The sequence below is a fragment of the Glycine max genome, chromosome 8, assembly GCF_000004515.6.
Source record: "Glycine max cultivar Williams 82 chromosome 8, Glycine_max_v4.0, whole genome shotgun sequence".
NCBI lineage: Eukaryota > Viridiplantae > Streptophyta > Magnoliopsida > Fabales > Fabaceae > Glycine > Glycine max.
In genome coordinates this window covers 39,708,389-39,732,037 of record NC_038244.2, presented here as the reverse complement: position 1 = coordinate 39,732,037, position 23,649 = coordinate 39,708,389, and the positions used below count along the sequence as shown (strand labels likewise).

Genomic DNA, 23,649 nt, shown 5'->3' with positions numbered 1-23,649 from the left:
GTTAAGATGCAAGTTAGTCAAGTAGTTCATAGCTTATCAAGGACTTCAAGATTTTATGCTAACTCTCATGACCTTTATTACATGATTGTTTCACAAATTATGGATGAAATGCAATAACTTTATTTTCCACAAAGAAAAATAGTTAATTTTATGATCTAGACAATCTTATTCAAATCGGATAAACTTAAGATAACGACAAAACTCTCACTCTAAATATTTAACACATTCGCATACACGACTTGAATATGAGACATATGGTTAAGTTAAAATAACCCCACAACTCCACGTCAATTTATCCATACACTTGATGGTAAGAAAGTAGTTAATTTAGTTGAAAGCAAAAAATATGTCCTAAATTTATATATTTTTTCAAAAATACCATTGTCATAATGTTCTCTCTTTTTTTTTTAAAAAATGTTTGTCAATACAATGTCACTCTAATTTAATTAAGGATATTATATCTTATAAAAAGGAACCAAAACCATTTTTAATTTGGGTTATAAATAGTAACAAAGGTAGTATTATATAAAAAAAATTTAACCTAGGAAAGAATCATACATTTTAAGTGTAAAGAAAGTTTTTCCAAACTAAAATGAAGAAAAATATTCACATGAAATAATATTCAAAATAGATTTATATATTAAACTCATTTTATTTAGGAAAATGTTACTTTTAGTTTATTATATTTTAATGTGTTTTTTATTTGATACATTAAATTTTAAAAGTTTTATTTTGGTACTAAATTTTAAATGTCTAATTTTAGTACATTATATTTTTAAAAATTTTATTTTGATTCTTTATATTTTCAAAAGTTTTTAACAATATAAGTTTATTAAGAAAATGATTTAAACAAAATAAGTAAAATCATTAAATCTTTATCATTCTTTTATAATACAAAATTAAAAAATAAATTATCCTACTTTTTAAGATATTGTTGTTTACCAAAGATGACAAGCTATTAAATAATCAAATAATTAATTATATTATTTAACATTTATCAATTAGCTCATGAATGAATTTTGTCAAACACTTTTATTAAATTAATTATCTTATAAGCTTTTAACTTTTCATTTAACTTAGAAATTTTAACTAACTTATCAACTCGTTTTTATACAATTTTTTTCCTACCCTTACATCAACTCTTTAATTCTTTAATTGCTTAAAAAATATCATACTACTGTTAGCATCACTTATTTATTATACTATTTTTAATTATTTAAAAAATATTACACTATATATCTCATAAAATTGTTGTAAATATTAAAAAAAATTATACAATATCACAAAATCTTATTTAAATGTAATTTACTATGATAAAAATGGTATCATAATCGTAAGTATGATGGCATCGTGACCATCAAATTAAATATTATATAATATAAATATATAATATAATAAAAGAGCAAATGAAAGAAAATGAACAGAATTCATAAGAAGATATATAATTTTACATAAATTGAAAATTATTTAATACCTCCCAGGAAAATATAATAATGTATGAGTGAATGTGAGGCGTGGATGAACCATTTTCCTCCTTATATTATCCATCCCTGAAACCAACTCTGTGTAATTCGGAACCACTTATCGCTGAACCATCCAAAATCGCTCTGCTTTGAGTTGGCGAAGGTATTGTACATTCCGATGCAATTGATTTTTCGTGTTAAGTTTCGAATTCGATTATTGCTTCTGAGAATATTATATTTGTAATTGGTGCTTCTAGGTTTCTTTTATTTATTTTTATTTTCAGTTGTTAAATTCGATGGATTTTCAGCAGTGATTATGAGGGTAAATCAAAATGGGGAACTGGGGTATGGTGTTATCTTATGTTTAAGTAATTAAGTTTAACACTCTTTGATGCTTGTTTTTATTTTCAGTCATATGAATTAATTCTATTAATTCAAAAGATTATTGCTAACAGGGTAGTGTATGCAGAGACCACAGATGATAAGTTGAACTATAAACTAGGAATGGGGTTCACTTAATGTTTTGTTTTGTTTTTTTTTTTTGAAGACACTCACTTAATGATGTTTACATGAAAGGCATCCAAGTTGGTCTTTTATGATTTGATTCAGTATCTTTTGGTATTGTTGGTTGAAATTGACATATGCTGTGTTTTGAGAAAGAGGGGGTTTGAAATGGATAACTTTTCCTAACTAAACCGGTTTTGTTGAAAGCTGATTTAAATGCTTATGGAAGACTAGTATTTTTTTATTTTTTTTTTGTATCTCAACCTTTAGTTTATAAACGTTTTTATGCTGAACATTGGTGCCTATGACAATTTTTTATTGGAAAAAATTGGGTTCATTTATTTAAAGCAGTAACCTCTGTTGAATACCCTGTTGAATCGGAGGAGCTAAAATAGGAGAAAAAAAAACAAGAAGGAGATCTCTGTTTGAGAACCATATATGTTATTATGTTATGTAAAATTTTTGATAGATTATAGTAACTTGTTGTTTTATATACAGGTAAATCTAGAAACTGTGTGCTTGATTTATATTAGGCTGCTTAGAAGATTCAATATGTCAATTTAGCATCTTACCAGAAGTATAGACTTTTTAGTGAATGCTTTTTGCTGTGTTTACAAATGAGAGGTAGTAGAAGGTGTCATGCGACCATTAGTTACAATAGGAGTTCTAATGACTTCAGAACCAGAAACCCCAGTGTCTGTATTGAAACTTACCTTGCTAGTGGAGTTAACGATTGTGGATATTGAGCTGTAGGAGAATTTTTGACAGCAGAATGACCCAATGGTTGGATCAAAGAGGGGAGTAGTTTGGTTATAACATTCTATGGATGGTCAGACACTGTCTATATAGCACACGTATCAACTATGTTTGTAACTAGAGGAATGCTAGCTAGGATCACACTCTCAATCACACTCTTTCAAACACAATCTTTCATATTGGTCCACCTCACCTCATTTTTTAAAACCATCACTTGTTTACCGGTTTTCAAGGTTTAATGATTTTTTAACATTAAGAGATCAAATTCCACTATAGAGGCAATGTGAAATCATGTTTTTCTTCGGTACTATGTCTTTCATAAGCCAATGTGGGATAATACTATTTTGGATGTTGTATGCTGTTGGATATTACATAAAACATTATAAAATTATTGAATTCATTGTTATTAGCTACTCTACACTTGATATATTTTTTTTGACTGGCCTCTACTCTCTACATTTGATACTGTAATTACAAATGTGTACCTTTCAGTGATTTCATCAAATACATCTAAACGGCACTTATTATTTATGTACTCATGCAAGTGTACATCTGAACACGAAACAACTTATTGAGAAGTAGTTTTTGACATCAATGCTTTTATGATAAGCACTTTTCCAGTTTCCTCTTAAGTACTTAATTGGAACAATTCATTCGAAACAGGACCAAAGTGATTTTAGTGTTGCTTGCTGTTTCTGCTCAGCAAAAATATAATTTAGGAGCACAAGCAAACCAAACATATGTTGATTTCACTGTTTTAATAACTGCAATAAACATCATCTCTGCTAGTTCCACTTAAATAGCTTGTACAACTCATACATTTTTCAAAACTCTTCATTCAGGTTATAAATTGTCATGGGAAACAGATTTGTCAGGGGAAACAAATTGGAGAAGCAAGAAAAGGATGACATAATATTACTCAAGATTGTACCTCCCGTGGACCAGATTTATGCTAAATGGCTTGCCAGAGACCTTGCAAGAATTCACAGCTTTACTCCAAAACGTATTCGTGCAGTGCAGCCGCCGGATCATTATGTAGAACATATGAAGTTGAATGGATGGCTGGATGTGGACTTGGATGATCCTGATCTTGCTCATTTGTTCAAGTAGATAATTTCTATATGCCATATTGGCAGTTAGCATGACTTTGTAGCTGCATTATGATTACATTAAATTGTTCAGAGAGCGAAAAAAATGATAATCACATTGTTGCTTTGGGTTGGCTATAAAATTCCTGTAGATGGTTGTATTCTGAAACCCTAGTGTTGATCACCACTCACCAGTGGGTACAGAAACATGCTATATGTTATACAATAGAATTTTTTGTTCAATCATGTTCTATTGTTCTTAATAGTATGTTTGTTGGCATAAGAAAGTAGCCTGTGATTTGTCACGTTTGGAAGTTTATCAACATTTGTAATAGCCATGTAATGATGTGAACACCCTCTCTGACTGAATTCTTAACCAAGGAAGTTTTGGTCGTAATGAATAGTAATTGTGGCACTAGGAAATGATTAAGAATTTTGACAATGAATTGCAAGGATAATGTTTGGTGTACAATTTGGTAGACATTCCATCCCATCTATGTACGGTATCAAAATCAAGAGAAGGTACATAAAAAATAAAATAAAACAAAATTATTAAACGATAGAAACAAAACATGTCATATACTGATGTGTAAGTAGCATTATTCTAAATTCAAATATGTACCCAACAAACATTCTAATTGGTTGTATCATAATCCTACCTAGAAATAATAGATTGAGGGAGGCCTCACTTGTTATCATGTGCTCAAGTAATGTTTCAATAAAATGGTAAGATAACATGTGTTATTCAAGCACTTTTTCGATAAAATAGTACGAGATTTCTTATATCTTACCAAAAAAATATCTTGTGCTTGTACTCAATGTGAGTGTCTATTATTTATAACTGTCGTGTGTTTTTTATCATTCTTATTCATCACCTTTATTAAAATGTTCTATTCTTCTCGTTGATTAAACTAATAATTTAGAATAAAATTTAAAATTTAATTAAATAAGAGTAACAATAGTCCATTAGAATAACAATAAAACCCTTTAATGTTTAATCAGCAAAAAAAAAAAAAGCACTCCATTGCTTGCCAACCTTGATTTTTTAATTAAAAATTCTACACAGATTAAAAAATTGCTAAAATTCAATTAGGTAACATATGAATTCCATAAGAGTTATTGGATAAATAAAAAAAGTGGAAAACACTAGTTTAAAAGTTAACATCAATATTAATTTACCAAGACAAAAATATTATGGTTTGTTATTTTTCATTTCTAATTTATTTCATTAATAACAGAAAATATGGATTTAAAGTAAAAATAGATACGTTTACAAAAAAAAAAAATAGATACTGACTTTAGTTTAAAAAATTGAGCAAATTTTACATAATGAAATATTATTTTGTTTTTTTTTCTAACTTAATAAGAATAATTAGTTATTTACTTTTAACTAAAAAAGATTCATATAATAATTACCAATGATTCTTTTAAATAAATAATTATTTCTTTCTTATTTCTTTAATTCACCTTTTATAACATCTCTATTAAAAAAAAATACTCTTACTTTTGCTATTGCCACCACCATTATTATTATTATTATCGTATTCAGCAAAAAAAAAAACTTTATCATTGTTGTCATCTCTATCATCACCTTATTGTTATTGTCACCATGACTAGCAGTTGTGATAACAATGACAATAATAATAATAATAAATATGATATAGATAACAATAATAGTAATGGTAATAATCATCTCTAGTATTATCATTGTCATGGTGTGGTGGTGATAACAATAGAAAATGAGTGATTATAATTTTTTTTAAGAAAATACATTATAGAAAGTAAATATATTAAATAAATAAATAATTATTTATTTAAAGGAATCTCAATAACTAGCAGTTGTGATAACAATGACAATAATAATAATAATAAATATGATATAGATAACAATAATAGTAATGGTAATAATCATCTCTAGTATTATCATTGTCATGGTGTAGTGGTGAAAACAATAGAAAATGAGTGATTATAATTTTTTTTAAGAAAATACATTATAGAAAGTAAATATATTAAATAAATAAATAATTATTTATTTAAAGGAATCTCAATAACTAATATATTGATTTTTTTAAAAGAATATATTGATCTTTTATAAATTGTACTTGTTTCACATATTAAAAGTTCATTCTCGAGAATATAACATAAGAATACCATATACCTATTTTTGTTACAAGTTTTACAAAATTGTTCTCAGCTATTATTGATTTTTAGGAATGTAATAACTTCCATTTTTATCATACTTTCCCACACTTTTATTTTCATTTATTTCCATGAAGAGGAATGAAAACTAGATATTCACTTGAGAATAAGATAAAATATTTTATAAAATATTATTAATTTATTTTTTTATGTATTTTTATTTAAATTATTTTGAATTTTTAAAGTTATTTATGAGAATGTTAAAAATGTAACCAAACATATTTTTTTTTCTTCAAAATGCAAAAGAATGATATTTTGATAACATTTTTAATAATGATAAAAGATTCCCTGAAAAAAAATACTCTTATGTTTGATCACCTAAAAAATATTGATCTTTATAGTTAAAGTAAGTACCTAACTAATTTCACTATAGTGTGCAACATTGGTCAGATGGAAAAATGTTATTAAAAAAAGTATAAATTTTAAAAGAATGTAACAATTAAAGTATAATTTGATTTCGTTTTGTTCATAGCACTCCAGATCTAATGTTTTAAAACCCATACTTGTCAAAATCAGTTGCAGTTGCAATGAATCAGCATAACTTGATGGGATGAATCGGATCCTACGACAACGAAAATGACAATCACAGTTCACAGTTCACAGTTCAATAGTGACTTAAATTCTGATAACACACGCAAAGTTAATAGAGGTAACGTAACATTACCTTATTATTTTATTTGGTAGAAACCGCGTGACGTTGACTCCAAAAAAAATGCGTGTGATTTTGAACTTTATTTCATTGTCTAAGTGCATATGATATGATATAATACTAATATCTATATACTTTTCAAGGCTCTCTCTATTGTTTAGGTTCCAAAGTCAATATACAATTTCTGATCTCTGCATCTCAATCCAATAGATCAAATATGCCTTCAAACGATGGTAAATAACTATTTCTCTTCCTCAATATTTTACTTCATTTTTGGTGTATCAATATTTAAATCCATATCCGAAACCGAAAATATTCACAGGTATAGTTATCGTGGTCATGGGTGTCAGCGGTGCTGGAAAAACGTAAGTGTCCAACTCCAATATTTCATCTAATGAAATAAACCTTAGATAAGAATTAGATAGGCATTGCATTTCATTTTGTGTTATTATTATTCTATTTTGCTGGCTCTTTGACCAAATTTTTTTTAAATGGCAATGGATATGGTAATAGGATTGAGAACATTAATTGTGTTTATCCCCTAGGGATTAGGATAGAGCTACCCATTTAATTTTTTAGGGATCAAATATAAAGACAAAAATATGGTATAACATGATTGACATATAATCATGTCACTTCAAGAATTCAATCCTAGATTTGTGCAAATATGAAAAAACATCTATCAAGAGATATCAATTTCTTAAATGAATTTGGTATCTCACTCGGTTCTCGATCAAAGAATACTCGGGATTAAAAAAAATTGATATCCATTAATACTTATATAAAATAAGATTTTAAACTACATTTATAGTTGTGATTTTGGGACTAAAACTAAAAAAGAGGTCATAATATATGTATAAAAGGATTTTGTCTTCTTGGCGCTTCTGTAAAATGAAGAGTGAAAGTACATTCACCATTGATTTCAATTAAAGTACTTTGTAATCTTTACTAACTTTACCTCAATGATAAATATACCTTCATTTTCTCACTTTACACTTTTACTTACTTTACTACTAGAGTTAAATCTCATTTTTGTATTGACATTTATTTTTGAGAGAGCCTAACTATCCCATTCTTATACTACCATCTTCCTTGTAAGGGAAAGTAGCAGACACTTTTAGTGTTATGTACGTTAACTTTATGAAAATGCTTGCAGCTGTGGAGCGTAATATTTTTGAACTCTTCTATTACTTAGAAGATAACCTTAATCTAACTAGGTTATCAATTATCCTCCTTACTTGTTATTTCTAGTACTTCCTTTGGTGATAAATTTTAAGATATCATTATGCGGCACCAAAAAATAGACATTAATATGCCCACTATCACATACTCAGCATATAAAGCATGACAATTTTTTTTTTTTATGGTTAACATGTTAGTTGTTAGAATGTTAATTTTGTTCAAAAAGGATATCAAACCCATAACCTTTCGTCTCTTCCCTTCTCCCTTAACCATTAGACTCATCTTATATCTCTTACAATTTCCTTTTATATATTTTGAAATAGGATGATCATTGTTAAATATGTGGCTTGTGCAAGTGTTTGCCTTCTCTGGTGATCATAAGTGGGACATTTATTAATTTTCAAGCTGTTAAACCAGACTTATTGGTTAAACTTTTTTGTTGTAAAACTTATCTATTGGATATATATTCAACAGCACAATAGGTCAGATGCTGGAAAAAGAGTTGAAATACAAGTATCTTGATGCTGATGATTTTCACTTAGAATCAAACAAAGGTGTGTATATCAGTATGCACAACTTGATTAACCCTCCACAAAGGACTATTTCAATATGTTTTCTTCTTCCCCTTTATTCCTTGTACTATGTTTCAACCTCATTTCTTACAATACAACAGAAAAGATGCGAATGGGAATCCCCCTAACCGATGAAGACCGGATGCCATGGCTTGAATCGCTATGCTACGCCATAAAAGAATACTTGAATAACAAAAAGGGTCTGGTTCTTGGTTGTTCTGCTTTGAAGAAGGAATATAGAGAAATTCTTAGATCAGGTGATACTAGTTATAATTGGGGGACTTATGCAAGTGCTGTCAACTTCATTCTCTTGGATGCTCCTGCTGAAGTGCTAAGTGTTCGAGTGAATAAGAGAGCTGCAGAAGGAAAACATTATATGCCTGCATCGCTTTTGCAATCTCAGTTAGATTTGCTTAAGATTGATGAGCCTGAGGGAGTACTTAGAGTTGATGCTACTTTGAGACCCCAAGACATTGTAAACACCATTCTAAACATGGATCAGTTTCAGGGCTGTTTCAATCATGATTTTGTTGAATCTCTTTGATAGATTTGGATAATTATTTTAGGTTTCAAATATAGGTTGTACAAATAAAAGGAAGAATAGGATTATGCTTGAGAGAAATGGAGAAGGGAATGGTTCAGAGCAGGATAACCAATAGAAAAAATAGGGGCAAGCTGCAAATATGAATTTTTAGCATTCCCTGGATTGATTCATGCCATTCAATTTCTTTTTCACCATATGGTGTCTATATATAGAACATTGCATGTCTAAATAGACCATTGTTTTGTAACTGAATTTTTTCTTACAATCATTTAATTAAACTTTAATGATTCGACTTAGAACAGGATAGTGTATTGTCCAATCTAAAACACCAAGTAATTTGAATCACAATTCAGTTTGTTTTGATCCTTCTGTTTTTTGAAGAATGAATTGGATGTTATTGAATTTCAACATTGGCCTAAGGCTGTTGTACATCAGATTGGATAAATGCATCTTATCTAAAGAAAGACTAACTTGGCTAACTTGTGTTCTGCTATATTGCCTAAGAAAAAGGCCAAAGTATGTGCATAAGACTGACAATCTGACATTCATTAACTATTCATATTCAATGTAAATATGAACTTTGATAGTGCTTGGTTGCACAAGCAAGTACCAGGCCACTATGATCCCTGAAAATGATGCCAAGTCTCCTGTAACACCATACTTGGATATTGGATACTGATGCAACAATATTTGCTTAATTTATGCCACCATATCCCAGACAGTTGAATATTTGTTATTTTGATCTCCTATTAAGATAGGAAGGCCCAAATATTTCTGGTGACTCTCCACTGCCTTAATTCCAAGAACTACTGCAAGATAATTTTTTCTAGGACTAGAGACATTTCAACAACAAGAGAGTTTGGTTTGATCCTGAATTTTGACTTGTTTTTGTAAAAGTTCATAAATTTGGAACTGAATATCTTAGAGCATGTTTGGTTTGCAGTTTAAGTGTTGTGCACGAATTCTAAAGACCAAATCCAATGACTCAACACAAACGGAACACAAAAGGTAGGGTGGAGATGCTTTTGCAAACCTCCGTTTGGTTCCAAATTCATATGCAGCGATTAGCCAGACATGCACTAATTGGCGAGTGATCTTCAAATCTGAAAAATTTATTGAATTTCTTTTCTAACTTCATTGTACTTGCAAGTATTACTCTTTTTTTCAATGAAAAAAAAGTTACAAGGCTACATACTTTTCATACAAAATTCTTCTGCATGACATTAAAATTGGTCACTAAATTTAGCTAATGCTGTAAACAATTTCAGCAAAACAAAGCATCAACACCATCCCAGCAAAAATGCAATAAAAAATTTAATTGAACAAGTCATAGCACTTATCTGCAATCTAAGAATGATGTATACAAGAAGCACAACCTCTTTGTTTCTTTTTCTTTTATTCCTTATAATAAAAAATCCTCTATAATTTACTCTTTGTCAATTCCAGCTCAGATCAAAATAAGTCTCCAAGAACTAATTATGAAACTATATATATAAATAATAATATTAAAAATATAAAATTGGTTTAGTGGTGCAGGAAAAAGGAATGAAAAGAAAGATCGCGGGTTTAAATCGGTTCGCTAACAAAAACTAACAATAGTTACAACTAACATTTGAAGATTAAAAAAAATAAATAGTAAAAGGCAAGAGAATTGAGAAGGTGTAGCTGAACGACGTCGTATTTCGAGATGGCATTGATATATTCTTCTCTGACTTGAGTCTGAATATGCTAATGTTTGAGGGTTTCGCTTTCTGTTACAACTACGAAGCCATCACCATTGAGCACAGTGAGACGAAAATGCGTGAACCAAGTTGAAAACTGAATTTGGGTTTCGATGGATGTATACAAAGCTCGTCCGTACCATGACCAACCTCTTGGTATCCTTCAAAACTCGTAATTTTTGGTGCAATGTGAAACTAAAACCTGGGAGTGCAACGTTTTGGTTAATTAAGAGCTCTTTCACTGTCTCATTCAAATTCCATTTTGTGCATCAAAATCTTATGTATTTTAAAATTTAAAACGACGCCATCGTCTCTTTGAATGAAGAGGTTGCACTCCCTCACTTTGCTTGGCCTCAAAGCAACCCATTGCCAAGCAATCAAGTTAGCCTCCATCGCAGATATTTACACCACCAACAACCTCATAATTGCCCACGCAAAATGCAGAGTTAACCACTGCTCACCACGTGTTTGACGAAATGCGCCACAGAGATACCGTGTCTTGGAACACCATAATTTCTGCTTATGTAAGCTCCGGTGACCGGGACACCACATGGAAAATCCTCGGTGCCATGAGAAGGTCTGCACTTGCATTTGAAAGCTGCACATTTGGGAGCATTCTCAAGGGTGTTGCCCGTGCTGGCGAGCTCCAGCTCGGGTAACAGCTTCATTCTGTCATGCTCAAGGTGGGGCTATCAAAAAATGTGATTTCTGGTAGTGCCCTCTTGGATATGTAGGCCAAGTGTGGGAGAGTTGACGATGGATACGTTGTATTCCAAAGCATGCCAGTGTGCAATTACGTGTCATGGAATACGCTTGTTGCCGGTTACTCATGAGTTGGTGATTGTGACATAGTGTTTTGGGTGCTAAGTTGTATGGATCTTGAAGGTGTAGAGATTGATGATGGCACAGTGTCTCCACTTTTAACATTGCTTGATAATGCCGAGTTTTATAGGTTGACAATGCAGTTGATTGTAAAATTGTGAAACATGGGCTGGAATTGTTTAACACTGTCTGCAATGCCACTATCATGGCTTATTCAGAGTGCTGCTCCTTCGAAGATGCTGAGAGAGTGTTTGATGGTGCTGTCCAGTGTCGTGATCTGGTTGCATGGAATTCCATGCTTGGTGCTTACTTAATGCATGAGAAAGAAGATCTTGCATTTAAAGTTTTCGTTGATATGCAGAATTTTGGGTTTGAGCCTGATCCTTATACATACACTGGGATTGTCAGTGCTTGTTCTGTGCAAGAGAATAAAACTTGTGGAAAATGTTTACAAGGGTTGGTGATAAAAAGCAGTCTTGACTATTCTGTGCCAGTTTCTAATGCTTTGATTACCTTGTATATCAGATTTAATGATAGCATGGAAGATGCATTTAGAATATTCTTTTCCATGGATCTTAAAGATTGTTGCACTTGGAACTCCATTTTGGTAGGATGTGTACAAGGTGGTTTGAGTGAAGATGCCTTGAGGTTATTTTTACTGATGAGATGTCTGGTCATAGAAATTGACCATTATACTTTTTCAGCTGTCATAAGATCTTGCTCAGATTTAGCAACTCTACAGTTAGGTCAACAAGTTCAAGTCTTAGCACTTAAAGTAGGCTTTGATACCAATAATTATGTTGGGAGTTCGTTGATCTTCATGTATTCTAAATTTGGGATCATAGAAGATGCTAGGAAATATTTTGAAGCAACTTCCAAAGATGCTGCAATTGTTTGGAATCCAATCATCTTTGGTTATGCACAACATGGACAAGGAAACATTGCACTTGACCTCTTTTACTTAATGAAAGAGAGAAAGGTGAAACCTGATCATATAGCCTTTGTTGCAGTTCTTACTGCGTGTAGTCATAATGGGCTGGTAGAAGAAGGCTGCAACTTTATAGAGTCTATGGAGTCTGATTTTGGTATTCCATCACGATAGGAGCACTTTGCTTGTGCAATTGATCTCTATGGTAGGGCAGGGCATCTTAAGAAGGCAAAAGCTTTGGTTGAAACAATGCCTTTTGAAGCTGATGAAATGGTGTTGAAAAATTTATTAGGTGCCTGTAGATTTTGCGTTGATATTGAATTAGCTAGTCAAATAGCAAAAAATTTGCTAGAGCCGGAGCCTGAGGAGCCCTGCACGTATGTTATACTCTCCGAAATGTATGGGTGTTTCAAGATGTGGGATGAGAAGGCTAGTGTAACAAGGATGATTCGAGATAGGGGAGTGAAAAAGGTTCCAGGTTGGAGTTGGATAGAAGCGAAAAATAAAGTGCACGCTTTCAATGCTGAAGATCATTCCCATCCCCAATGTGAGGAGATATACATACTACTACAACACCTAAAAGAGGGAATTAAGTTATTTGATAATTTTGTCGATCAGTTTAGATAATCTAGATGTTTCTAGTGATCGAAAGATTTTATGATTCTTGTATTTTGTTTGCTGGATTTGGTTGGAAGCTTTCAAGGATTCTGTACTGTACACAGTGTCTTTTGACAAGATGTGATATGAAGTTGGTCACTGAGATTTAACTTTTTACACCAGATCTAATTTTAAAAACCCATACTTGTCAAAATCAGTTGCAGTTGCAATGGATTAGTATAACTTGATGGGATGAGTTGGATCCTACGTATATCCACAACAACAACAACAACAATCACAGTTCAATAAAGACTTAAATTCTGATAAGGCACACAATTGTGAACTTTATCATTGCCTTAGTGCATATATAATGTCTATATATTTCAAGGATCACTCTGCTGTTCAGGTTCCCAAAGTCAAAATATGCATTTTCTCATCTCTGCATCCCAATCCAATAGATCAATATGGCTTCAAACAACGGTAAATGTTTCACTATTTCACACCAGTCATCATCAAAAGGCAGGACAATTTTATATGTGTGTGTGTGTATAGAAAAGGGATGATTATTCTTAAATATGGCTTTCGTGAATGATTGCTTGTTCTGGTGATGATATGTGGGACATTTATCCATTTTCAAGCTGTTGAATGGCATTGATTGGTTATCATTTTTTGTTGCAAAACTTATCTATTGGATATTTATTCAACAGCACAATAGGTTGGAGAGGCTGGAAAAAGAGATGAAATACAAGTATCTTCATGCTGATGATTCTCATTCTGAATCAAACAAAGGTGTGTATATATGAGTATACAGAATTACACATATTTTAATGCATATTTAGCTGATACAATAGATAGGCACATTGATTAACCCTCAATAACGGACTTGTTTCCATCTGTTTTTCATTTTTTTTCTTTTACTTCGTTTTCATCTCACTTTTCCTGCACAACAGAAAAGATGTGTATGGGAATCCCACTTACAGATGAAGACCGATGCCATGGCTTGAATCACTACATCTACGTGATACCATAAATGTATATGTGAAACATCATAATTGTAAACATCATTCTAAACATGCACCAGTTTCAGGGCTATTTCAATCATAATTGTATTGAATCTCATTGATAAAATGGGATCATTATTTTAGGCTTCAAATGTAGTTTTGTATAAATAAAAGGAAGAATAAGATTATGCCTGAAAGGGGGGAAAGAATGGTTCAAAGCAGGATAACCAATAGGAAAAATAAAAGGCAAGCTGTAAATGATTTTTTAACATTCCATGGATTGATTCGTGCCATTCTATATCTTTTTCACCAATATTTTGTATATATAGAAAATTGTAAGTTTATATAGACCATTGTATTGTATCTGAAATTTTTTCGTATAATAATTTGATTTAAGAGCAAATTACACTAACTCTCTCTAAGGTTTTTTTTTTTTTTTTTCTGAAAGAACTTTAAGGTTGTTTGAGATTACGCACAGCCCCTGTTTTTTCTTTACGTTTACAGCAACCCTTTTATAAGGATATTTGCTGTAGTATTTTTCAAACTGCTTTTTAAACAATTAGGAAAGGTTAGTACAGGGGAAGAATACGGAACAGTATTGGGAGAAATTTGACTAATTCTTTGAAGTTAGTGCAACTTACTCTTTAATTAAACTTAAATGACATCATAATTGTACACGATTAAGTTATCGTCCAAACTAAAACACCAAATAATTTGAATCACAATTTAGTTTGTTTTAATCATTTTTTTAAGAATGAATTGGATGTTACCGAAAAAGCTAATTTAGCTATCTTGCTGCCATATTGCCTCAGCATTTGGTAAAGGAGAGAGAGAGAGAGAGAGAGAGAGAGAGAGAGAGAGAGAGAGAGAGAGAGAGAGAGAGAGTCCAAAGTGCATGAGACTGACATTCATTAACTATTCCATGGAAACAACTTGCCTCATGACCAGGCTTACCATATCTGCAGTCCATTTCAAAGGTTACTCAAAGTAAAAAGTAAAAACATAGTTGGGCAGCCATGATGGCTGCCCATCACAGCCCCATTTCCTTTGCAAGTTTTGGTTGGGAAGAACTTTGACCGTGCTTGGTTGTGCATGCGCTTACCTGCACATTTTAACAGCGAGAGTTGGTTCAATCCTTAATTTGACTTTTCCTTTTGTAAAATTTATAAACTTTGAATTACATAATTGCAACTGACTTTCAAATCGTAAAATTTGTTGAATCTTTTCTCTAACCTCGTTCTTGTAAGTATTATTTCAAATGAAAATAGTTGTAACAGTTACATAATTTTCATACAAGAATTTTCTGCATGACGTTAAAATTGGTAACTAAATTTAGTAATGTCATAAGATTTAAATATATTTTTAATCATTTAAATGTAAGTAATTTTATTTTTAGTCCTTCCACATTTAAAGTTGGTTTTTTCAGTCATTGAAATCCACCAAATACTTTTTTTTAGTTCTGCTACACAATGCAGCCAAATATGAAAAAAGAAATTCATGATTTGTAACAATTTTTTACCCTCAAAATTTGATTTTCTATTTTAAAATACATTTCTGGAGGTTAAACATTAACTACTTTAAAAATTGCATTAATTTTTTTATTGACTTGACTCTGACCATTTAAAACCGTAAAAAAATTGTATTTTAAAATAAAAAATAAAAAATAAATTCTAATGGTAAAAAATGACAAAATTATTTCTTATTTGACTCACTTTACAAAAAGGACTAAAAAGAACATTTTGTAAATTTGAAGGACTAAAAAAAATAACTTTAAATTTAGAAGACTAAAAAAAATATGACTCATATTTGAGAGACTAAAAACATATTTAAACTAAAAAATAATTTACCCAGAAACATAATTTCAGCAAAACAAAACATCAAGCCATCAACACCATCAAAGTAAAGAATGAAATAAAAAATTAATTGAGCAAGTCATAACACTTAACACAAATCTAACAGGCATTGTAAACCACAACTAAACAGTTAAATTTCAATACTTGTTCCTTGAAGTACATAAACTGAGCTTGGCATCTCATGTGATTCCTCGACAGCACTAGCCCTGGCAGAGAAAAGTGAAAGCATGGTTTTCCTTTTTGTCACCCCAGCCAAGCCTTATTTTTTTGCCTTGGCAAATCTGAGGCAACGGTATTTTTCGCCACTTACTGTAATTTCAAGAGCTCCATCTTGGTTATCTTGATTTGATGCAGTTCCCATTAAGACACTTTTCTCTTTCTCGAGATTGTCTCTCTCCATTTTCAGCCTTGCTTCTTGACGAGCAATCTCTGCCTGGAACATTAAAAAATTGAGGGTAATGAAGGCAATGTTTATTTTATTTTATTTTCTTTAATAGCAGGATCATAAATTTCTGTTTGATGAATGGAAGTATTGTTAGAATAATCTTAACAGAACATAGAAAATTATACACAAGTGCAACAATATTTATGCTTCACAGGTAATATACACAAATCTTAACAGAACATAGAAAATTAGATCCCCGGAGCATGTTTGAGCATGTTATTATTTATTAATCAAAACATTAAAAAGTGCAGCGTTGAGTAGAAATGCCTGGAAAATATATCCCTCTACTCCAAGGAAGAAACAATCTGCAGAAAGCCTTATCTGGTGATCATGTGATAATTCGAATGCAAGAACAATGATCACTAACATCCCAAAGGTAGATTCCAAGGGCAAAGGAATTTCAACTTTAGATCTAAAACTAACTTTTAAGGGCATATATCAGATTCTAGGAGCTAACTATGTCACTTGTTTAACTATTATTTTCATTTTTCTATATTATACATTTATTCTGTTTCTTGCAACAAAGAAGCAACTGTTAGTTATATTTGTTATCTCTTGCAGAAAGCCTTATCTGGTGATTATCTGATAATTTGAATGCAAGAACAATGATCACTAAAACAACATCCCAAAGGTAGATTCCAAGGGCAAAGGAATTTCAACTTTAGATCTAAAACTAACTTTTAAGGGCATATATCAGATTCTAGAGGCTAACTATGTCACCTGTTTAACTATTATTTTCATTTTTCTATATTATACATTTATTCTGTTTCTTGCAACAAAGCAACTGTTAGTTATATTTGTTATCTCTTGCTTCAAATTTAAGGGCATTTTGTTTATATCTAAATTTGCTCCACAATCACTAGTTGAGCCATCACTCCCATCAAGGGGTTTATCATGTATCAAACACTTACTAGACATATTTAGGAGCTAGAAAGCTTCATTAATTCAGCTTGTGATAGTTAAAGAATCATTTTCTACATATAGTGCTTGGTGCATAAAAGCCACTATGCTTTCTTTTTTTCAATTTCGGAATCAGTTCACTAAAGTTGCATCAACAATGTGGTGCCAAAAGTTCAAATGAATCTACCTCAGATTACTGCCTAAAAGCCACTTTGCTTTCTTTCTTCAATTTCAGAAGCAGTTTACTAAAATTGCATCAATATCAAATATCAATATATCTGTTACCATCAACCTCAAATTGATTCAGTGCATTTCACTTTGTCAATTATTCACCTAAAGAAGAAAACCAGCATTTGTCTAGGATACAGTCATTCCTAAGTCATGCAAGGTAAGAAAAGATACTCACCAGAGTAATGCAAGCTCACAATTCAGAAATTAAAAATAAAAAAGGAAGGCTACATCTAGACCAAATGTCGGCCATATATCCCATCATAGGATTTTCCTATCACAAGTCAAGTGAAATTGGTAATTGCTGCATTGCTATCACGGATCTAGCATCAAAATATCAAAGGAGTCACAGTAGTAGAAAATTAAGGAAAAGGTACAAAATACATACTCAGTTAAACACTCAAAGAAGGAAGAGGGGAGGGGGGGTGGGGAGGGGGCCTTGTTCAACAAATTACACATAGTTAATGAAGGGGAAAAATGATTACAAGGAATGTAATCAAAGTTCTACCAATAAAACTAAAATAGGAACCCAATGGGTATAGTTCAGTTGACAACACACGCTGAGTTTGTGGGGGAGGACCTGGGTTTGATTCCCGCAAAATACACTCTTGGAAACAGGTGAAGAGCCTTAACTGTGATTAAACCCCAAACCGAGTGATTATAGTTATTGTTAATAAAAATAAATAAAACTAAAATAGGAACAACTATATTCTCATTATATCTCATCAACCATAAACAGCAGTTTACAACCAATTAAATTGTGAATTTTGATTGATTACTGTGAATACTGAATAGTACTAGATCCTTACAGCAACAGTAACAATGTAATTTGATTTCAACTTTATCAGTAGTCAGCATAACAATGACAAAATTATAAGTAAAAATGATTAGAGGCAAAGCTATAGGGAGTGTCCCAATGACACAATGGGCTCCCTCCAAATAACATGGGTTCAAACCCTGTAATGCAGTTCATCCCCTTCCCATGCCCCTATGGGCTTCCTCCAAGGCCCACTTCTGTGGTGAGTCCTCCCTTGAACCAAAAATAGGAGCTACGGGGAGAGAGTTTAATAGTTATTTAGTATGCATAAATGATAATTAATTTCACACCACCTGGAATTAGCTCAGGTAGAGTCAAAGATCATATCTTCCATTTTCAATTCATCAGTTAATTACACTTCATTACCAATAATTAAAAATAAAAAAGTTAATGTAAATGTAAATTACAGAAATCCATAGTCATTGTGTGGAGGGCATTGCAGCTATGTTAATCCAAAAACTTAAAATATTAAAGCAGCAGTGACAAATTTAGGTTGTTGCATAGTGAGAGATCAGAGTTTTTGCATTTTGTTCATTACCTTCCCCTGCCAATCCATATAGGAAAGAAAATGCAGAGTGCACATTACAACAACAACAACAATAGTCTTATCCCAATAGGAGAGCGTACATTAAACTAAGAAAAACTAAAAAGGTTAAGAATTTGAGATAAATGGGTATTCTGTAGATACCTCACGACGAGAAAGATCAGCCTTCCAAGCAGCTTCACGCTCAGCAACCTCTCGTTCACGCTCCTCAATGTAACTTTGCATCTCTCTGTCCTTCATGATCCTATCCTGAATATCAGCATCTAACGCTTCCTGCAACTCTTGGACAAACTTATCTACTACTGCTTTTATTCTCAGAGACATCTTGTGCTAAAACTCCAACCTGAGACCACACACATTCAAAATAATCCTACTATATCCAATTACTCAGTTTGAGAAATGGAATTCACTTGCACATTAGTGCAGCTCATTCCCAACATTTTTTTATTTTATATTTTTTTGTGAGCTTCTTGAGAAAGCTTTAAAGCCACACAACAATCATTTCCTCGAAATTTAATCCAAACCAAACACTTTCATTTGCATTTCAATCCCTTTGCAATGAATTTGCCATTCCCCTGAATTTCAAATTTAGGCTTTTCAACAAAGGCTCCCAATGAGAACACAATTTCATATCATTAAAAAAAAATGAAAATTCATAGAGCCAAGAACAAGCAACAGAAATATATATATATATATATATATATATATATATATATATATATATATATATATATATATAAAATAAAACACACGCATTATGCATCTCTCAAGGTTCTACTATATTCTTTGAAATACCCTAATAACTTGTTCTCAATAGAATATTTAATAGAAAAAACAAACCAAACCAAAAACAATGATGCATACATGAAACACACCTCTTTGGTTTTTTTTTTTTTTTTTATTTCTTTTATTCCCTTGAATTCTGTTTTTATGCGAAAATAACAAAGCTAAAAATAAATCCTCCATAATTTGAAGTTTGTGAAATTCAGCTCAGTCCAAATTAAGTCTAAAAAAACTGATTATTATGAAACTATATATATATATAATCGAAACGGAACCCCATAATGAGAATTGAGAAGGTGTACCTGAACGACGTCGTATTTGGAGACGATATTGATATATTCTTCTCTCACTTATATTCGCATTGTTCCCTTCGTTTGAGGGTTTCGTTTTCTGTTATTATTATCACAACTTACAACTACGAAGCCATCACCATTATTATTCAGCACTGTGAGACGAAGCCACACGCGAAAGGAGAATGCAATGCGTGAACCAAGTTGAAAACTCCAATTGGGTCTTAAGCTTAAACTCATAGTTGAATAAGGAATTCCTTGGGGCACCCAGTATTTTTTGTTGGGCACCCAGCAGTTTTCATAAATTCCGAAAACACCATTATGGGTATTTTTAATTATAAATAGCAGCAGCAGTTTTTAATTTCTGCAGTGCTATTTTTTTTTCGCGAAATCTCGGTCATTCAGTGTAAGTTGCTTCTGTTAAGATTGTTTTTGAAGCATATTTGGTCTCTGATGGTTTACGAGCGTTGTTCAGGAGTATACGGTCAAATTTGATCGGTTTTTGTCACCAAGAGAAGAAGAGGTACGTGAAAAAAATTTAAAAACCTATGGATTGACAATCCGTATGATTCATACGGATTGTCAAACTGTATGACTATACGGATTGTCAATCCATATGGATCATATGGATTGTCAATCCGTAGGTTCTTACAAATTGCTTTGTTTTTAATCTTATTTATTAAATTGCAATTTAAATATTGTTAATTTTATATTTAATTTATTTTGAAGTGTAATTTATTTTGTACTAGTTTTAGTAATTTTAGAAAATTTGATTTGGTGATATTATTTTATAGTGATATAAAAAATGTATTCAGTAATTAGAATGGTAAAAAAAATGCTAATGATTACTAATTAAACAACGTTAGATTGCTTAAACTTTTAAAAATTGCTAAAACTAACATTACATTACTTAAAAATTAATTTACTAATGATTAATAATTAAACAAATTTATATGACAATCATTATGTATTTACATGTTTAACTGAATTATGTATTTTATTGAATGATGTATTTATTACATTTATATGACATTTTAATGAAAATGTGTAATAAAAATGTAGTTTGTGGTTATATGATGTACAATACATGTTTATTTTATTTTTGTATACAACTATATTTGTGTCGATAACAAATGGAATGATTGTATAATTTTTTATCATTGAATTTGTTAAAATGTTTTATTAAGATGGACGTAGAACAGCGGGTGTATGATAGTATCATGTCTGAAGAAGTTGATATGAATGTTGAAAATAAGGAAGATGCTGGCGTTAAAGTAGAACACATTGATTACTCTGATGCCTTTAATACTTCTCAGGTATTTGTGTAATTTGTTGTTGTTGGTATAATAATTATATGACATAGATGTTTATTGATGTCAGACCTTATTTGATTTGTGTTATAGTTGTTTGCTAGTCGTGATGAAGTTTTACAATGGGTTCGATCGGTAGCTCATGACATTGGATTTGTTGCCGTTATAATGAAGCCAGACACTAATACTAATGTTCGAGGAAGAGCCTCATTTCTGTTGATAGTTTGCGAAAGGAGTGGTACGTATAAGCCTAAGAAGTATAATTTGGTAAGAACATGCACTGACAATAGAAAATGTAGATGTCTGTTTAAGTTGCATGTGAAGCCAGTTTTGGGAGGAGAAGGATGGATGGTGAAGTTAATTTGTGGGATTCACAATCATGAAATGACAAAGTCATTAGTTAAGCATCCATATGCGGGTCGACTGACAAAGGATGAGAAGATTGTTGTTGTTGATATGACGAGGTCCATGGTGAAGCCAAGAAATATTCTGTTGACGTTGAAGGAGTACAATGACAACAGTTATACAACAATCAAACAAATTTACAATGTCAGACATGCTTACCGTTCTTCCATAAGAGGGAGTAACACCGAAATGCAACAACTCATGATACTGCTTTATCGAGATCAATATATTCACTGGCATAGGCTGAAGGATGATAATGTTGTACGTGACTTGTTCTGGAGTCATCCTGATGCAGTAAAGTTAACAAATTCTTGTAATTTGGTTTTCTTGATCGGCAGTACCTACAAAACAAATAGGTACAAATTGTCGTTGCTTGATATTGTTGGTGTTACACCAACAAGAATGACATTCTCCGCTACTTTTGCTTACTTGGAATGAGAGCGTGTTAATAATGTTGTTTGGGCTCCACAGCGGTTTCGAGGTATTTTCATGAGAGTTGATGCACTCCCCGGGGTTATTGTCAACGACAGAGATTTGTCTTTGATGAATGCAGTGAAAATTGTATTCCCAGATGCTATAAACTTGTTGTATCGGTTCCAGATTGACAAGAATGTGAAGGCAAAGTGCAAAACCCTGGTTGCTCAAAAGAATGCATGTTGGTTGATTGTCCATGTGAAAGTTCTTTTGATGAGTACATTAAAAAAATTGAAATGGCTTGCTCTTCATGGCCTATGCTTGTGGACTATGTGTGTCAAACATGGGTGATTCTGCACAGAGAAAAATTTGTGAAAGCATGGACCAACAAAGTGATGCATCTAGGAAACACAACCACTAACAGGTATCAATATTGTTTTTTGTTTGTGTTGATTTGTTTAAGTGTTGACTTAAATGAAAATGTTGCAGTTGTTTATATGTTGTTGTATATTTCATTTGTAGGGTTGAGAGTGTTCATTGGTCATTAAAGAGACTTCTACAAAACTCTCTTGGTGACATATGCAGTGTTTGGGAAGCAATGAATAATATGATGACACTTCAACACACTCAGATCAAAGCATCTTTTGAGACAAGCACGCACGTTGTTGGGCATGTGTTTAAAGTTATCTTGTACAAAAAACTACTTGGCATGGTATCAAGGTACGCTTTAAATGAGATTGCTGCTGAGTATGAGTGTGTACCTTATGCAGACAAAAATCCTTCATGTTGTGGATGTGTCATGAGGAGTACCCACGGTCTTCCATGTGCATGCGAGTTGTATAAATATGTTGTTGGCTTCATACCATTAGAGGCAATCCACATTTTTTGGCGGAGACTTAGTTTTTCAGATCAAGGGTTATGTGAAGCACAAGTGACCATAACTGAGAAGATGGAAACCATATCGAAACGCTTTGAGCAACTCGATGTTTGTGGCAAAGTACATTTGAAGACAAAGCTGCAAGAAATTGCTTATCCTGATATGAACTCCATGTGTCCTCCTTCAGAAAAGGTGAAGACTAAGGGCTGCAAAAAAAACCGCTGACCAAACAACAGAAGTCAACAAAATGCGATCCGTCTTATTGGGAGTATGTTAATGTGTTACACTCTGTGCAAAATAGTAATTCTTTAGTGAAATATAGTGCATCATCATCTGAGTAACCAATACAGAGACAGAATATTCCAATGTTGGATCAATTTCATCCGTGCATCTAGGATTCTATTGAAAACATTATTAATGTCAACGCAGATGGTAATTGTGGTTATCGGGCAATAGTTTCCTTATTGGGTATGGGTGAAGAATCGTGGTCATTGGTGCATAACCATCTGCATAAAGAACTGACAAACTAGTCGAAAGAGTATATCAACCTGGTTGGTGGCATAGAGAGATTTGAGGAATTAAAGCGTTCCCTACTTGTTAACGGATTATCTATGGTGTGTAAGTTCATTGTTATGTCACTTTTTCTTAAAATAACATTTAAGTAATCACTATTTGTTATCTTTTACATGTAGGTTATCATGGACAAGTGGATGAATATTACAGATACGGGATATGTCATTGCTTCACAATACAATGT

General features: G+C 32.0%; 5 protein-coding genes across 9 annotated transcripts; 4 read left to right on the top strand and 1 right to left on the bottom strand.

Annotated features, from left to right (window-relative positions):
* The first annotated feature begins 1,469 nt into the window (after positions 1 to 1,469).
* LOC100819740 (uncharacterized) lies at positions 1,470 to 4,054 on the top strand. The gene is made up of 2 exons (XM_014779323.3): positions 1,470 to 1,626; positions 3,566 to 4,054. Exon 2 carries the CDS (start codon positions 3,579 to 3,581, stop codon positions 3,831 to 3,833), a length of 255 nt encoding a protein of 84 aa, XP_014634809.1. The 5' UTR covers positions 1,470 to 1,626; positions 3,566 to 3,578; the 3' UTR covers positions 3,834 to 4,054.
* A 2,726-nt stretch (positions 4,055 to 6,780) lies between these two features.
* LOC100820082 (gluconokinase) lies at positions 6,781 to 9,200 on the top strand. Of its 4 annotated transcripts, none has more exons than XM_006585900.3 (4): positions 6,781 to 6,892; positions 6,982 to 7,024; positions 8,316 to 8,395; positions 8,515 to 9,200. In XM_006585900.3, the coding sequence occupies exons 1-4, from the start codon at positions 6,877 to 6,879 to the stop codon at positions 8,955 to 8,957; spliced, it is 582 nt and encodes a 193-aa protein (XP_006585963.1). In that variant the 5' UTR covers positions 6,781 to 6,876; the 3' UTR covers positions 8,958 to 9,200. The 4 variants fall into 4 exon arrangements, with proteins under 4 accessions (XP_006585963.1, XP_014634808.1, XP_040874440.1 ...); XM_041018506.1 differs by having other exon boundaries at positions 6,833 to 6,892; positions 8,165 to 8,395; XM_014779322.2 differs by lacking the exon at positions 6,982 to 7,024 and having other exon boundaries at positions 6,821 to 6,892.
* A 4,222-nt stretch (positions 9,201 to 13,422) lies between these two features.
* On the top strand, positions 13,423 to 14,220 carry LOC100305925 (uncharacterized). Its single transcript, NM_001364436.1, has 3 exons — positions 13,423 to 13,505; positions 13,733 to 13,814; positions 13,976 to 14,220. Exons 1-3 carry the CDS (start codon positions 13,449 to 13,451, stop codon positions 14,053 to 14,055), a joined length of 219 nt encoding a protein of 72 aa, NP_001351365.1. The 5' UTR covers positions 13,423 to 13,448; the 3' UTR covers positions 14,056 to 14,220.
* Positions 14,221 to 14,908: 688 nt separating this feature from the next.
* LOC100818672 (uncharacterized) lies at positions 14,909 to 20,129 on the bottom strand. Of its 2 annotated transcripts, XR_003267954.2 has the most exons (4): positions 19,899 to 20,098; positions 18,958 to 19,156; positions 16,024 to 16,312; positions 14,909 to 15,128 (listed from the first exon to the last, which is right to left on the bottom strand). XR_003267954.2 is itself a non-coding variant. In XM_003531974.4 (3 exons), the coding sequence occupies exons 2-3, from the start codon at positions 19,135 to 19,137 to the stop codon at positions 16,139 to 16,141; spliced, it is 354 nt and encodes a 117-aa protein (XP_003532022.1). In that variant the 5' UTR covers positions 19,138 to 19,156; positions 19,899 to 20,129; the 3' UTR covers positions 15,927 to 16,138. The 2 variants fall into 2 exon arrangements, 1 of the variants encoding a protein (XP_003532022.1); XM_003531974.4 differs by lacking the exon at positions 14,909 to 15,128 and having other exon boundaries at positions 15,927 to 16,312; positions 19,899 to 20,129.
* A 944-nt stretch (positions 20,130 to 21,073) lies between these two features.
* Positions 21,074 to 23,117, top strand: LOC102670486 (uncharacterized). The gene is made up of 5 exons (XM_006586486.1): positions 21,074 to 21,202; positions 21,290 to 21,434; positions 21,597 to 21,895; positions 22,073 to 22,260; positions 22,538 to 23,117. Exons 1-5 carry the CDS (start codon positions 21,074 to 21,076, stop codon positions 23,115 to 23,117), a joined length of 1,341 nt encoding a protein of 446 aa, XP_006586549.1.
* The last annotated feature ends 532 nt before the right edge of the window (positions 23,118 to 23,649 follow it).